This window comes from Enhydra lutris, unplaced genomic scaffold (assembly GCF_002288905.1).
Source record: "Enhydra lutris kenyoni isolate GAN:26980312 unplaced genomic scaffold, ASM228890v2 scaffoldscaffold9, whole genome shotgun sequence".
Lineage (NCBI taxonomy): Eukaryota > Metazoa > Chordata > Mammalia > Carnivora > Mustelidae > Enhydra > Enhydra lutris.
In genome coordinates, this window is record NW_019154093.1 from 78,241,606 (window position 1) to 78,257,420 (window position 15,815).

Below are 15,815 nucleotides of genomic sequence, written 5' to 3' on the forward strand. Positions count from 1 at the left end.
TTTACATGTTAGGTTTTTAACTCATTTCAGATTTCTTCTTATTGGAGGGGGCAGACAAAAGAAACAAAACAAAAAACCCCAACTTAGGTGGAATAAATGAACTTACTGTTTATTGTTATCAATTACAAAGTTTATTTTATCTCCAGTTTCCAGCTGAACATTCCCTTCGACATCTTCGGGGGTGTAAGTCAGATAAAACACTTCCTGTGAATTAATAAGTTATTATTACTATATTGGCAGGATGCATGTTCTCTGTATACTGTGATTTACTTCGTTAAATACCTCTTAAACTGGCATTTTAAGCCAAATTTCTTAAAAATGCTTTATAACAAGTACATCGTTTTAGTCATATAAACACACACTTCCCCTCCATGATGCTGATGACTTCTGCGAGTCCACAGCTGAGCAGCAATCCAACTTCAAAAAGCTTACACACGTGGAAGCATTTGCCCAGAGACTGTAGTTACATTTCAAAAAAAACAATTTTTATGTAAGGCATTCCAAACAAAAAGATGGAGTTAGTGCTTAAAAAGAACCAGAAAAAAGATCCCGTCCCACAACCCCCCAAAAAGCAAGTAAAAGGAACATTTTACCTTAATATTCTAACTAAGGTCACACTTGGGCAAGCTAAGACACTTGGAAGTCCTAAGGATTTTTTCTTTTTAAAGTTTTTTATTATGCTGCACTCGAAGTCTCTTAGAAACCAAATTTAAAACTGAATTTATCAACTGCAGCTTACGTTTTCTATTTTGAATTTTAAAGTACGCTTATAGATCACATGGTGGATCAGGCAAAGGTTTAAGAAAAATACACAAGTTTACCCCATTACGTTCGTAGCATACACTCCCTGTTGGACTCTGACCCGGGGCAGCTGGAGATTTACTCTCTAAGTTGTGAGGAACAGCGCACACAACCTACCAGTCAAAAAAAAAAAAATTTCCATTGCTAATCATTTCAGGAGCAGCACTGTGCAATATTAACTGAATTTTAATATCCTCTATACTATACATAGGGATGCATTTAATATGATCCACAAGAGGATGTCATGCTGCCAAGTTTCAAACTTACAGTACACAAACTGACTGTAAGTATAGACTTAGGGTTATATGTAAAAACCCAAATTGAATCTTGACCATATTTTATATTTCAGGTCAAGAAATGCCAGTGCTTCTGATAGAATTTTAAAATAATAATCTTTATATACTATAGCTCTCTTGCGTGCAAACTGAGGAGATGGGGAGAATCTTCCTTTTCTAATGTGAAAGATATCCAAATGCAGGGCCCTAAGAAAACACAAAGCATCAAAGCCACTAACTTGTCCATTCATTCGTTCTTCAGGGAGGATTTCTGGTTTTATCTTCACCAGTTTAACAGCAATGGGTTTCCCAGTCCGCCGGTCAGATGATACTTCAAATTCAACATCATCTAAAATAAAGTAAGTATTGTATTTGTTGGACTAACTTTGACAAAATGGTATCTCACTTTCAAGCCAAACTTTGCCTTTGAGTTGTTGTACACTGGTGATTTCTCAAAGTGTGCTTCTTGGACCAGTAACAGCAGCATTACCTGGGAGCTTAGAAGAAATGCCAATTCCTGGGCCCCACTCCAGACCTACTCAAAGACAGACTCTAGGCACCAAGTACAGCAATTTATGTTTAAACAAGCATTCCGGTTTATTCTCATATATATAAATGCTTCAGAACCACTACTTTAGACTAAGATAGGAATATCTTAGTCTTCATTTTCACAGTATATACGTATACTGCAAATCATGACTTTTGGCAAGTTTTCTTTTTTCTTAAGCTTCTCTATACCTCAGGTTTCCTCATCCACAAAATAAGGATCAACCAAAATAATGCTCTTGTAGGGTTTAAAGTATTCAGTATGCAAATACTCATGTTAACTATTGTTCTGACTTTCCCCCCAAAGATATTTTAAAAAACACACACCGAGACCTTATAATTTTAGTCTTCTACTAAGTCATATATTTTCACATGTGAAAGTGATTTTTATTGTGTAAACCAAGATGAACAGTCCAAGTGGTAACATTCTAAGTTTTTTTTTATTCAGGTACTACCAAATATATGACCTAATAAAATAGTTAAAACTAACACTGTAAGTTTATATTTCCATTGGCTTAAAATCCAATATATAACTACAGTCATAAATATGGAGAAAAATAATTAGATCTTCCAAGTATCTATTAAAAAAAAAAATTCAAAGGTGTCTTTAAGTCAATGAGTCTTTCATCCCCCCCACAGACACCACAACAGAAATCAAGATTCTGCTGGTTTACAGAGACACACATCTGTAATTGGGACAATTAAAAGGCCAAAACTGTAATACTGTCATAAGCAAGTTGACATGCAACAGAAATGTGTGATGAGTTATTTTAAAAAGGATAATCAGTGACAGATTACCTCCTACTTTTAAGTCCTGCAGGTTGCCATTATACTGTGAACAGTGGAAGAAAAGTCTAGCTTGACGTTCTGAACACTGAATAAATCCGTAAGAGGTTAGCAGTTTTTCAATAACCCCAGTTTCACGCAGTGCTGCTGAAGTACCATTAGGGTACCCATTGTGTCCATTGTTATGGAGAAGGTTTGGATCAAAGCTCATCTGTTTTAAAAAGAAAAAGAATATACTCAGATCTGTACATTATCTTCATAGCATACTAAGTCTAACAAACCACTAAATTTTTAATGGAAAAAGGTAAAGAAAATAAAGTAGGTAAAGGGAAATTTATGGACTTTTATTACTGAAATATTAATTTAGCTATAAAACACTTCAGAAGAAGTAATTTCATTTATTTTAGGGAACTTCCCCAATTTATGGTAGAATTTTCACTTACCAGCAAATAGGATTTCTGGAGTGCAGTGTTAAGGCAGAACAGCTACATGAGTAAAAGCTTCTTTTATGTTAACTTTAAATTACTAAAACAATAATTTCAGAAGACGGGTAATGGATATCCAAGGGATGGCAACCCAAACTACCAGAACACTACCAGAACACAAACTCAAATGGACTTTGAGACTTAAATAGAAACCTGAATACTATTTGTTAAGCCATGCATCCAAAAGCAATTATTTAAATTAGTAGAGATGAAAACAAAAGAAACTTGGTATGAAATACTTATTTCAAACTAGAAAATATCAGAAAATAAATGCATAGATTTTCCAATGGAAAACGAGCCAAAATAGTGAGTTGGAAAACAGGATTTTTCTAAGACAAAACTCCAAGAAAACAAAAGCTCTTCAAATCTAAAAATTTTTAATCATTTCACAGGTATATTTAAAGAAATCTTTTCATCCATTTCAGATGCTGATGAAATCTCTAAATACTGCCATTTGCTTCTATGATCATATAAAGCAAAAGAAAACATCTTTAGTGAAAAGAGCTATTTAAGTACAATGCAATGGAACCTGTTTACATCATCAAATATTGTCTATCACATTGGATATTTCATTTTGCCTTGAGGGACACTATAAAAACAAATTATTTTATTAATATAAGTGATGAATTAAAGAGGACAAAATCCCTAGCAAAGGTCAGGAATGTAACAGCAACATATCCACATCTTTACTAGTTTTAGACCCTTTCACTGAAAATTTGACTTATTAATAAGCTTCGTAAGTGTGATGTGGCATTATTAATAAAAATATCTTTCATTAGGAAAAAAAAAAAAAAGAATGACAAATTGTAGAACACTAAACCCAAGTATGAGTAGTGAAACAGTGCGTAAGATGGCCAAATCATGCAAATCAAAGCCACCCAACCTGTAGGTGCTTAAGTTCTAGTTCTTTCGTGCTAGACATTGCTCTGTGTTTACCATTTATTAACTTATTTAATTTTTACAAAGCCCATTAGAAAGTAGTATTATCACCACCCTACCAATGAGGTAACAGATCCAGAAAGGTTAAATGACTTGTGAAAGTCAAACGGTAGAGGATTCAAACTAAGAAGGCCTACCTCTATGATCTGGCTCTAAACTAGGGCTTCTCAAACTTCAACTACCTGGCAATCTGATTAAAATACAAAATACTGATGGTACTGGGGGCAGGAGTCTGAGATTCTCCAAGCTCCCAAGGTGACAGCAACACTTTAGACTTCTGGACTCACTTTGAGTAGCAAGACACTAAACTACAAGATAAAGGAAATGCCTAGGGAAGTTAGAAAGTGAGTTTGCAGGTTATTTCAACAGAAGTGAGTGGCCCTCCTAAGTCATGCTCTTAACACAAAGCAAAATAAGCTAAGATGACAGTTTTCCTGACTTACAGATCTCTGATATGTGGGGGTCCTCTTTTGTTTTTTAGTCCCAGATGAGGTAGAAGATGAAGATAAAGGTAAAGAATGTGAAGGAGGGGCTGCAGGAGGGGGATGAGGATCTGATGATGATACAGTAAAAGCATTCTCCATCTCAAACAGCTGTGATAACATAGCACAATGTTTGTAACTATGGATCAAGAACAATTTAACACACACTTGACAGTCAACTTCTTTATCTTTTCAGATTCACCAGGTTACTTCAGCAAAATATAATTCATTCAATCAGATTTCTACTGACGAAAGAAATTAATGGCGTTAATATTAAAAGGTCAAGCTGAAATGTATTTTTAAAAATCGTATTTTTACAATCCCTAATCCACAACATTTACAATTTTTAAAATGCCATCAGGATTCTCTGGTGGTTGCTATAATGACACAGTTCCGCCAAATTTCTTCTCAACATCTCACAACTTTACAAATAATCTAAAATCTCAATCAACTTGTCTCCCCAGAGTACACACAAGATAATCCAATGGGATATGGGAAGAAAATATTACAACTACATATTTATTTTGTCCAAAGATAAAACTAAGCTTTGTAAATTTTATCATGTACTTGCAGAAGAGGATTGAGTTGGTATGTTAGATCACATCACATATATACACATTAATTAGGTGTTCTGAGGGAAGGGTGAGGAACACAAGAGGGTGGTAAGTGAAACCCCCACTCATTTACTTTCAGCATATTAGTTTATATTTGCCCAATTAAGTGGACAAACTTAGCTATCTAGATTAACTACACTGCCTTCAAAAACAGACAAATGGTTGAAAAAGATTGCTGCAGAAGAATCTTAGGTAGCTCATGCTAAACAAGGCAAACATAAGCAAAGAAAATGGGACCCGACACTTCTCATCCTAGTATTAGTTCTTTGACCTCCAAATCAGAACATAAAATGACCATTTAATAATATCTTGACAAGTCTGCCAAAACATTAATATCAAGACTATGTACAGACTTATACTAGGAGCAATAAGACACACTACACGTACATTGTTCCTCACATAATAACTCATGATGGTATAAAGTTTTTAAACACCTAAAAACTAAGCAGTTAGACATAGTATTTTTACTAAGAGTGGAAAGTTTCTGCACTGTTAACAGGTAAAATATTTTTATAATATTGCTTATTTCATCTTTATCTTATTTGTAGCACTAGATTTTACAACACAAATATAGCATACTCACATGATTTCTAAGTATATATACACGTACACATTGACTGTACATGCTATTACACTAACCATTTGATCAAATTAATCTGAAGAAGACTACTCTAAGCCCAAGATATATCTTGGATCATGACTTTCAAGCTGAGCTTCTCTCATATTTGGATGATAGTTCTTATTACCATACAGGTAAGAACACTACACTGGCATTTGTAACACACAGGCCTTGAAATCACAGAAACCTCAAGTCTCCAGTCCTACCACATATTCCTGTAGGAACAAGGTAAGGCACTTGTTTTTCTAAGGGAAAATGAAACAGAATTACAAGGAAGGTTCTGGAATTTAAGCTGTATTGCTCTTTAAGTCTCACCTCACCTCTAAATGAACATCAAAACACAACTGAAAAAGGCCTTTCCTTTCTCCTAGAATCTTTCCTGACTGAAGTTTCCTTCTCTAGCTTTCATCCATGGGTGGGTGTGGGGGGGTGTTTCTTCTTTTTCTAAAGAAAAACATATTACTCAATTTTAGATAAAACAATAGGTTAACACCCTTCCCTTCAAAGAATCCTCACAATTCAGATTAAACTACAATTCTATTGCACTGTAAAATTTTCTTAACCAGCACTATACTTTACCATTAAACAAAATAAAAGTTCATTAAAAAAACACCACCAATTACATAAGTGTAAGTCCAATGAAAAAAGTTCATGGCTCAAGAACAGGAACCTAATAATAAATTAAGATAAAGACCTCCCCCCCAAAAGGTGGAAGGAAAGGACCAATGTATAAATGTTACTTGGCTTTTTTTAAATAGTGGGGAAATTCAATTTATTTGCTCACCTTATAGCATACAAAAATATACTGAAGACAGATTGAGTTAAATACTCTAACAAACATCAAATAAAAACATACTATTAAAAATTTTTTTGGAAGGAAGACTTTCTAGATTTGAAATAGAAAAAAACTGCAAAGGAAAGGATCAATATTTGATTAAATGAAAAGGACAAGTTTTATACTCAAACTTAAGGAAAACAAATGCAAATATCTCAGTGTACTATTAAGGAAATTTAAATCCGTAAGATCTGTAACAGTCACCCCTTTTCCGCATTTTGCCTTCTGCAATGTTACCCCCCACCTCCCTGCAACAGCAGTCTGGAAGCAGGTGCTATATCCTGACATATCCTCAGAAGGTCAACAGTAGCGTCACACTGCATCACTATCCATGTCATTCATCACTTCATCCTGTCATGTAGGCATTTTATCACCTCACATCATTAGAACAAGGCCAAGTACTGTACAATATTTCCAGGGGCACCTGGGTGGCTCAGTTGTTAAGTGTCTGCCTTCGGTTCGGGTCACTATCCCAGAGTCCTGGGATAGAGCCCCACATCAGGCTCCCTGCTCGGCAGGAAGCCTGCTTTCTCCCTCTCCCACTCCCCCTCTGCTTGTGTTTCCTCTCTCGCTATGTCTCTGTCAAATAAATAAATAAAATTTCAAAAAAAAAAAAAAAAAAAAAAAAGATTATTTCCAGAGACACGTTCACATACTATTATAACTGCTATATATTAGTATCTTACTGCACCTAATTTAGAAGTTAAATTCAATCACAGGTATGTAAGTATAGGAAAAACATTGTCTATATGGGCAAGGACTTTTTGTTCAAAGCTAAATCCTGAGAGTCTAGAAAACAGTTGCTGGCCCGTATTAGGCACTCATTTGTCTTAACACTAAAAGTATTAAGACAAATAAGTTAGTCTTAAAGACCATAATTAAACATTAGACACAAAACACAAGAACTTCAGCTCTATCAATAAAAAATTTCAATAAAGCAAATTAGTCATTACCAAACTACCAGAGATAAAAGATTTAAAAATCGTGAGAAGATAGGTTAAGAATAATATGCTCAAATATTTTTATGGTGGTAAACTGGTTATAACCTTTCTGAAATGCAGTTTAGCAACATGTATCAAGACGTGGAGTTGTTTTCCTTAATAATTTCAATGCAGGAAACCTATCCTGGAGCAGTCTGAAATGTGAACACTTTGCACAAACGCATTCATAGAAATGTTTTAGTAACAAATGCCTTCAAAGAATCTCGTCTAAAGCTAGTTCAAGAAGTCACAGTAATTTACGTAAATGCTCTGCAGTCATTAGAAAGGATGTATGAATAAGCTTATGCTATAATATGAACACGAGAGAGAAAGAGACACCTATACAAGTGTGATTTCAAATGTACTTAAAAAAGAAAGACCAGAAAAATCTAATTTAATGCTCAGACTTCTCAAGAAAACACTTGGAAAGTGTCTTAAAATGGTAAATGCGGATAGAATCCAGTACTCATTCCATGACTCACAGTCTTTTTAAGACTTATTTGAGAGAGTGAGAGCAAGCACAAGAAAGAGCGTGCGGGGGAAGCAGGGAGGCAAGGACAAGGACACACTCCACGCAGAGCTCAGAGCCCAATGCAGGCCTGGATTCCAGGACCCTGAGATCATGACCTGAGCCAAAATCAAGAGTTAGCCCCTTGACTGAGTCTCCCAGATACCCCTCTGTGTTTCACATTCGTAACCACTTAGTACCTATGATACATCAACACTGTTCTAGGCTCTGCTCACATAGAGAGCACAACAGACAAAAACCCCCAACTTCACAAAGTTTAAACTTTCTACTCTTTTCTACGTATTAATTTTTAAAATTGGAAAGTCAAGTCATTAACAGTGTTAACCCAACCCTTTAAAAAATTTAGAATCAGAGGTCAAATTTAAACTTGATCCAAGAAACAGAACTAGAATCAAAAGATCGGCTTTTAGTCCTGCTTCTCACACGTGAACTTCTCCAGGATTGTTTCCTCAAATGTAAAGTGGAAGCCTAAGGGGTCTCCAAATTCTCCTGCAGGGAGGAATCAAAATTCTGTGTTCTGAAATTTCTTCATCCAAACCTGAATTGTTTCTTCTGCCTTTTTCCTAACCTAGTCTGCTTGGCTGCTAACTGACAAGGAGTTAGTTTAGAAGAGGTAGCCTATTTCACTTGAAGACAGTTTTAGAAAATGACTTGGTATTCTTTATCTAAACATATCTACCCTTCACTCCCGCTGCTCCTTTCAGTTTTCTGAATGCAACTGTTTTTCTGAAAGATTGAACATTTTGGAGATGTTCCAAGTAATTACTCGTTAATGTGCAGTTTACTACTACTCTTGTTGTACCCTAACATTTAGAGAGCGTGGAGTGATTATGTTTGATTCTATAGCCCTAAGTTTCAGTAACTCTGTACAGTAAAAATATTCTCCACATCATTTCTTAACAAATCAGTAAAATCAGGTTTTCTCCATTTAGTGCTTCTGTAACTGCTCTTGTTCCTAAAGAAAAAGCTAACTGAACGCTACATTTCCTTTGTTGGTTAACCCGGAATTCCAATTCCAGTTTAGAGGTAATTTTAAATTAGGCTTTGTAATCAATTTCATAAGCATTCTTCTATGCCCTTCCTTAATGCCTACCTCACAGGGTTGCTGGGAGGGTTAGATGAGCTGCTCTACTAAAAAGCCTATAGTAGTACTTAGCACGTAAGTGCTCACATAACTACTTATGATCAGGTCCTTTTCAAAAGCAGGGCAAGAAGATAATCTGGCAACACACTTGGAAACCTCTCTGAAAATCAGTCCATTAGTTAATACCTTTTAATGTATTATCATCCAACCTACATTTCTCCAGAGTGACCACATCAGAATATCAGGAGATACCCTATCAAATATCCTCATTGAAAACTTTTTTTTTTTTTTTTAATTCATTTGCTCTTGGATTTCGCTAGGGATGGAGAGCAAGCTTCAAAGTTCCCACACCTGACTTTAAAAAATCAGTCAAGATCTATACAGATCCTGGTCACAGGTCTCCATTAACTACTACCACACTACTAGCAAGTTAACAGGGTTATATTCTCATTCAATCTGGGGCTTTAGTTTTCTTTTAATGTTCCCACCTTTGTTTTCCTATTGTCACCTTTAGACTGCCTTGAGCAAACAACACATCAATCCATTTCATATACAAAACAAATTTTTCAGAAGCTTTATTCTTCCTTGACATTTTTTCAGGCCAATGTCTTCCGTATTTATTCCATCTTAATTATGCAATACCTTTACCATGTTACAAAAAAGTCCCTTTTAAAATCTAGGGTTCTATTGCATTATCAGATGTATTTCTTTTGCTATACCCCTTTTAAGTGGAATACTTTACAATTCCATAATCAAAAAAACCCCAATTGTTTTTTATCTTTTGTAAAATTTGTGAACTTAAATTTTGAGAGCGAGTACATATATTTACATATTAAAAATGTTCACATTGGGGTGCCTGGCTGGCTCAGTGGATGGAGCATGAAACTCTTGAGTTTGAGCCCAATGTTGGGGGTAGAGGAAAATAAAATTTAAGGGCATCTGGGTGGTTCAGCTGCTTAAACGTTTGCCTTTGGCTCAGGTCATGATCCTGGGGCCCTGGGATCCAGCCCCACGTTGGGCTCCCTGCTCAGCTTGGAGTCCACTTCTCCCTCTCCCTATGCCTCTTAGCTTGTGCTCTCTCTCAAATAAATAAAATCTTTAAAAAATAAAACAAAATTTGTAAAAATGTTCATGTACTAAACTATTCAGAATACAAACATTAGGCTAAAAAAAGCACTGCTACTTTAAATCCATTTCTACAATTCATTTCAATAAAACGAAATGGAAGCTTTAGTTCTAGTCTTTTACCCTTTCAACAGTCAAGATAAAACTGTACAGTTTCAATCTGTACTATCTTAACTAACCCAGCACAATTTATTACAGCTTAAAATTATTTTTTAATCAGATGAGGAGTTATGAAGAAACAAACAGAAAAAGCAAATGGTACAACAGCCTTAAAATTGAGTAACTGTTGATAGAACAGAGATAATTTAAATTAATTGGTACTGTTGGTAGTTTTCAGTTAAGGAGTAATTTTGGTCCACAGTAAGGTCATTACCATAGTAGGCTCATCAACCTTTAAAGAAACTGCAGATTAAAGGCCAGAGTGCCTCCTGAAATGGCGATGAAGCTTTTATAAGACAACAACCTAGGAATGACAAGGAATTTTCATTCCTCATTCTATTTGATTGTTGCAGCATTTTTAAAAAGGTTTACCACAAAGTAAACCCTCCTTGAAATTATCTTCCTTGTTATTCCTTCCTGGCTACCTCATTTCTCTGAACATTCCCTTCTTTGGCACTTCTTCATTTATTATGTATAAAGTGAGGACTCCTTTCTGAATTTCAAGCTTTTATTTCTATCCAATTTAGAAAACCAAAACTGAAGATTAAAAAGGAAAACCACCTTTTCTCATCCTCCCTCCCCCAAAAAACCACTGTTCAACATTCCATGCTAGCATACTTTCTCAATTTTCAGATTACTATCTAATGCAATAGATTTCCACAGTATATTCTGCTTTCAGCAAGTCCCCACATAAACTTCCCTATTCCTATGAACAACAAAGGTTTCAAACTTCTAAAACTGGATAGATTGGGTCAAATCCCTGCAGGCTCATCTTCACATTCAATTGGTTATCACGTCCTATAACTTCTACCACTAAAACACCTACTGCCTCCTTCTCTGCCTATACCCTGGCTTTTATCTTCCTTATATTCTATCCATTGCTCTTTACAGGTGTTCCCATCTTCAGCCCATCTCTTAAAGTCACACCATTTGTTTTATAAGATACACTTCTGAATATATAACTTTTAGTGTTTCTTTAAAATTTGAAGCAATAAAACTATCTCAGTTTTGAAATAAAAAACCCATTAAGCCCTTGCTTATAAACACCTAATGACTTCTCCACAGAACAAAGTCAAATACAGTGGGCCTTCAAAACCTGCCTTCAGCAAGCGTCCCTTTCTAATTACTCTCTTAACCCACAAAACTGTATTTCCTACTCTAGTTATTCTCTCTACCCACAAAGCTGTATTTCTAGTTCGTTCATAACGAATTTACCATATTATACCATGTGCTTTCAGATGTCCCTGAATCTGCTCATTCTGTTGCTGCTACCAGAAGACTCTTCTCTCTTTCAAAGCACTACTCACCTTCAATGTCCCTTCTCTCTTTCTTTACCCCTTTAGAGAGACCTCTGAACATAGATTGCAAAGGGCATCCATAACTGAACCCTTAACTTTTAAACAGTACAGATGGGAGTTTTTCTTTCTAAGAGACCAGTAAGTTAAGAGAGATCCACATGTATTAACAAATGTAATCCTGTGTGAAAAAAATCCCATAGTGTGGCCATAAATATTGTCCTTGTTTAATAAGAGACAATAAATTCAATAAAACAATCCAGTGTTGATATTTTCATACTAGTTGAGACTATAAATTGTTTTCAAAGTATCTTTAGAACAGATTAAGATTTGCTGTATGACCAAAATAACTAGGAAATTATAAACTGATTCTTGCCAAAAGAAAACTACAAACCTACCTCGCAGTGATAATCAAATATTGCACTTTCAGTAGTATTTGCTGATTCTTCTTTTTCAGCACACGTTTCAAAGGATGAAAGTTGCTAGTATTAAAAAAAAAAGAGCGAGAGAAAATGATCTATCAAGCTAATAAAGAATACAACTGCTGCTGCACCGGGCAATCTCACAGTGCAGCACTGAAGAAAACAAAGACTACTAGCAGCGTTGGGAAGTGCTCTTTCAAAGCTGTTGAGTAGGCACAAACTTCTTGTTTCAGATCAAGTGTTGTGTCTTCAACTTAAGTGTACTCTTCTTTGGTCTTGTTGGTTGTTTCGAGGTTTGTTCCTTGCCTGATCTGAACTTGAAGCAGCAGTTTCAGGTGGTAAAGTCTGTTCTGTTACACTTCATACTAGAGATAAAAAATGAAGACAGTAAGTTTAATTTACAGAAAAGAACCAGGACAGAGGGTGGGTAGAGGGACAGACTCATTTCATAAACTTAGAACCACTGGTTAACAAGTAATGCGGGAAACCCAGAAGCACACTCATTTGATGTTATCTGAGCAACCTCTCAAGTGCTAATGGATACCACCTCCTTTGACGTCACACTCAAAATGGGAAATTATTTCACACTCCCTGGTGATACCCCCACACTGTAAGTTCTAAGTTACAGAGCATAATATTCAATTTAACTCAAGTGTTTTATAGGTATCTAGCACTGTGACAGGTATCGTGGAAAATATAAAAGAAGTTCCTGCCATCAGGTTATTTACACTCTTTCTGAAAAGACAAGAATTATATGTGGAGAAAAACCGGATATAGAACCAAATATAGAACAAAATGCCAAAAATTAATTTGCTCAACTAATATCTGAGTACTGGCTGTCATATACTATATATTAGAACTCCTACTTATTGTTTATTCACCACTGCATGTACATTGAAGCAACATGGTGTGCAGTCACAGCAGGCTTTTAATCAGAGTTGGAGACTTAATTTGGAGAAATCAGGAAAATTTTAAGAGAAATAAAACAGCCAAGTATTCTAGGCACGTCAAGCAAGCCAAGCGAGGGTGTGCCACTAACTTCTAAGTTCCCTGAAAGCAGGGACCACATATATGATTTTCTATGCCTGACATCAAGGGAGGTTTATGACATGAAGGACCATGGCAACAGTGTGGCTTGTTTCAGAGAAATCAATAGGCTAGTCCAGCCAGAACAGAGGGCTAGCTTAAAGTGAAATGGGATATGTGGTGTGACAGGTGTAGTGGAGCCAGATTATGAAGTATTTCAACTTGATATAACAGGAAATAGAAAGCCTTAGCTCTTGATGAAAGGGTATTAAGTCTTGAAATCCTATGAGAGATGACTTAGTGAAGGAAACAGAAATCTCATTTGAGCTGTTGCCAGAAATAGATGAGAAATGCCTATAAAAAAGAAACAATTCAGATGAGAGGAGATGGGAAGAGAAATATATTTATAAGTAAAGCCACAGAATTGTGCTTTATATTGGCCATAAAAATGATTCTTTTGCACTGACTGGGATATCAACTAAAATAGTGCTGTTAGCTAAATGATTTATATGGGGAGAAGAAAAAAGTAGATTTGGTTTTAGAAATGCTGAAAAATGAATGGTATATTTACTTATTTATTTATTAAAAGATTTTATTTATTTATCTGACAGAGAGATCACAAGTAGGCAGAGAGGCAGGTGGAGAGAGAGGGAGAAGCAGGCTCCCCACTGAGCAGAGAGTCCGATGTCATGCAGGGCTTGATCCCAGGACCCTGAGATCATGACCTAAGCCAACGACAGAGGCTTAACCCACTGAGCCACCCAGGCACCCATAATGTTGTATTTATTTTAAAAACATCAGAAATAAGAATGACTATATGGTGAGAGGCCAGAGATTGTGAAATAGTTTAGCCTAGGAGAGCTCAAGTTCATTCACTGACACTTCCTAGTAAAATGCCATGAACAAGTCACTTCATCTCTCTAAATTTCAGTTTCATATATGCAAAATGAAAACCTATCAAGTGCTGATTTATGGCTGTGTTTCTAGGGGGAGGGGGCTATACCTAACAGTTCCTGACTTTATATTATCAGTTCAAATATTACACTTGTCCCATCTTTCAGATTTTATTTGGATCACTCTATTTCCCACACTAGATACCTCTTAGAGCAATCGTTGCAAATCACTTGGTAAGTTTTAAAAAATACTTATGCCCAGTCCCCACTCAATGAGTAATTTAAGCGGCCTTAAGTAGGGCCACTTCTGTTATGATCTTTGATTCTTCCCACTCCACCTTCACACCAAATGCTGCCAAGTCTTATCAATACCTCCTTATTGAGATCTTTTGTCCTAAATGACATCATTTTAGTCCAAATATCTAACACATCTGCTAGCTTTTGTCAACCTTTTCCATTTTCTGTCACTTAACACTGCCAGACTGATGGATCTAAAACTCCAATTTCACTCATTTCATTGTCCAAAATCTTCAGTGATTTTTCCAGCATTCTAGATGGGAAGTTCTTAATCCTGGCCACAAATCCAACCCAACCACATGGGTAACTTATAAATAAACAAAGCCTGGGTCCTACCTTGAGATTCTAATTTAATTTCACTAGGGTTAGGTCCTGGGAGTTGGTACATTTTATCCTCCCTCTACCCCTGCCCCTGTGTTTCTGACTTGCAGCCAAGATTTAAGAATCACCATTTACGATGTTCTCTATTCTACCTTTCCATTTTTACCTTTTGCCTCTCTCCAGATCTTCTCCTAGATAGGTGTATTTTCCTGCCTAATCCTTAAGTATAATCCCTGGGAGATGCCTGAATTCTAGTCTTCTTCATGCATATATATGGGTCTTCTCACAAAGAAAGTAATTTTTGCCATCTTCAAAGGAACAAAGAAGTTTTTCTTGACGATTCCAGTAGATTTATGTTAATTTCCACTATGTGAGGCACTAACTCCCATCGTCGGCATCATTCTTTCTGATACCAAATCATTTCCGCACTTTGCTTTAATTCACATTTTTATGTATCTTGTTCCTCCAATTATGAAACAAACTCAAGTACATTTACCACAGTCCCCTTCAGCATCTAATGCAGCATGCATCACTGCCAAACTTAACCATAGCAAAACTACAATAGCAAAGAGGTAGTTAATCCATAATGGGAAACGACACCACAATTTAAGGGCAGACAGTTCTACCAACTTCTAAAAAATTTTGTTTTGGTTAACTGTACAGTCTTACTTATCCCACCAATAAATAATGTCTTCTTTTAAAAACACAGACTTGAGGGGTGCCTGGGTGGCTCAGTGGGTTAAACCTCTGCCTTCCGCTCAGATCATGATCTCAAGGTCCCCGAAGCCCCATGTCTGTGTCAGGCTGTCTGCTCAGCAGGGAGCCTGCTCCCCCTCCCCGACGCCTGCCTCTCTGCCTACTTGTGATCTCTGTCAAATAAATAAATAAAATCTTAAAAAAAAAATACAGACTCAACACACTGGTTTAACCTTAATATTTTACATCTATTTATGAACCCAAAGACCTCAAAATTGCTCTATCATAAAACAGATAAGAATTTCATCAAACTGCTAAGGACAAGCTTGTGTATCTCATGGTGGGGGGGAATTAAGAAAAACAACCTACCTTGAAAAACTTGAATTGGATTAACCCAGTCTATGGTGTTGTATTATGTTAAGAACTGTCTAATTTGACACACAGTAACAGAGAAATGAGACTTCCAGAATCTAAAATTTAGAGCACTGCAGACCCAGCCTTGGGCACTAATGAAGCCTATTAGGATCCATCAAAGCTCAAACAAACCCACCAACTACCATGAAAAACCCAAAGTGGTGGAATTTCACTTCATTATTACCTTCATAG

General features: G+C 36.1%; 1 protein-coding gene across 3 annotated transcripts in view; it reads right to left on the reverse strand.

Moving 5' to 3' along the window:
- LOC111142841 (cold shock domain containing E1) overlaps positions 1–15,815 on the reverse strand; it is a 39,892-nt gene that overhangs the window by 19,273 nt on the left and 4,804 nt on the right. Inside the window, exons 2-7 of one of the 3 annotated variants that reach the window (XM_022496168.1) lie at positions 11,953–12,341; positions 4,276–4,425; positions 2,421–2,619; positions 1,316–1,425; positions 822–914; positions 107–204 (exon numbers count right to left, since the gene is read on the reverse strand). In XM_022496168.1, coding sequence (XP_022351876.1) covers positions 107–204; positions 822–914; positions 1,316–1,425; positions 2,421–2,619; positions 4,276–4,416 — 641 coding nt within the window. In that variant the 5' untranslated portion in view covers positions 4,417–4,425; positions 11,953–12,341. The remainder of the gene's footprint in view (positions 1–106; positions 205–821; positions 915–1,315; positions 1,426–2,420; positions 2,620–4,275; positions 4,426–11,952; positions 12,342–15,815) is intronic. The other 2 variants (XM_022496169.1, XM_022496170.1) reach the window with 2 other exon arrangements.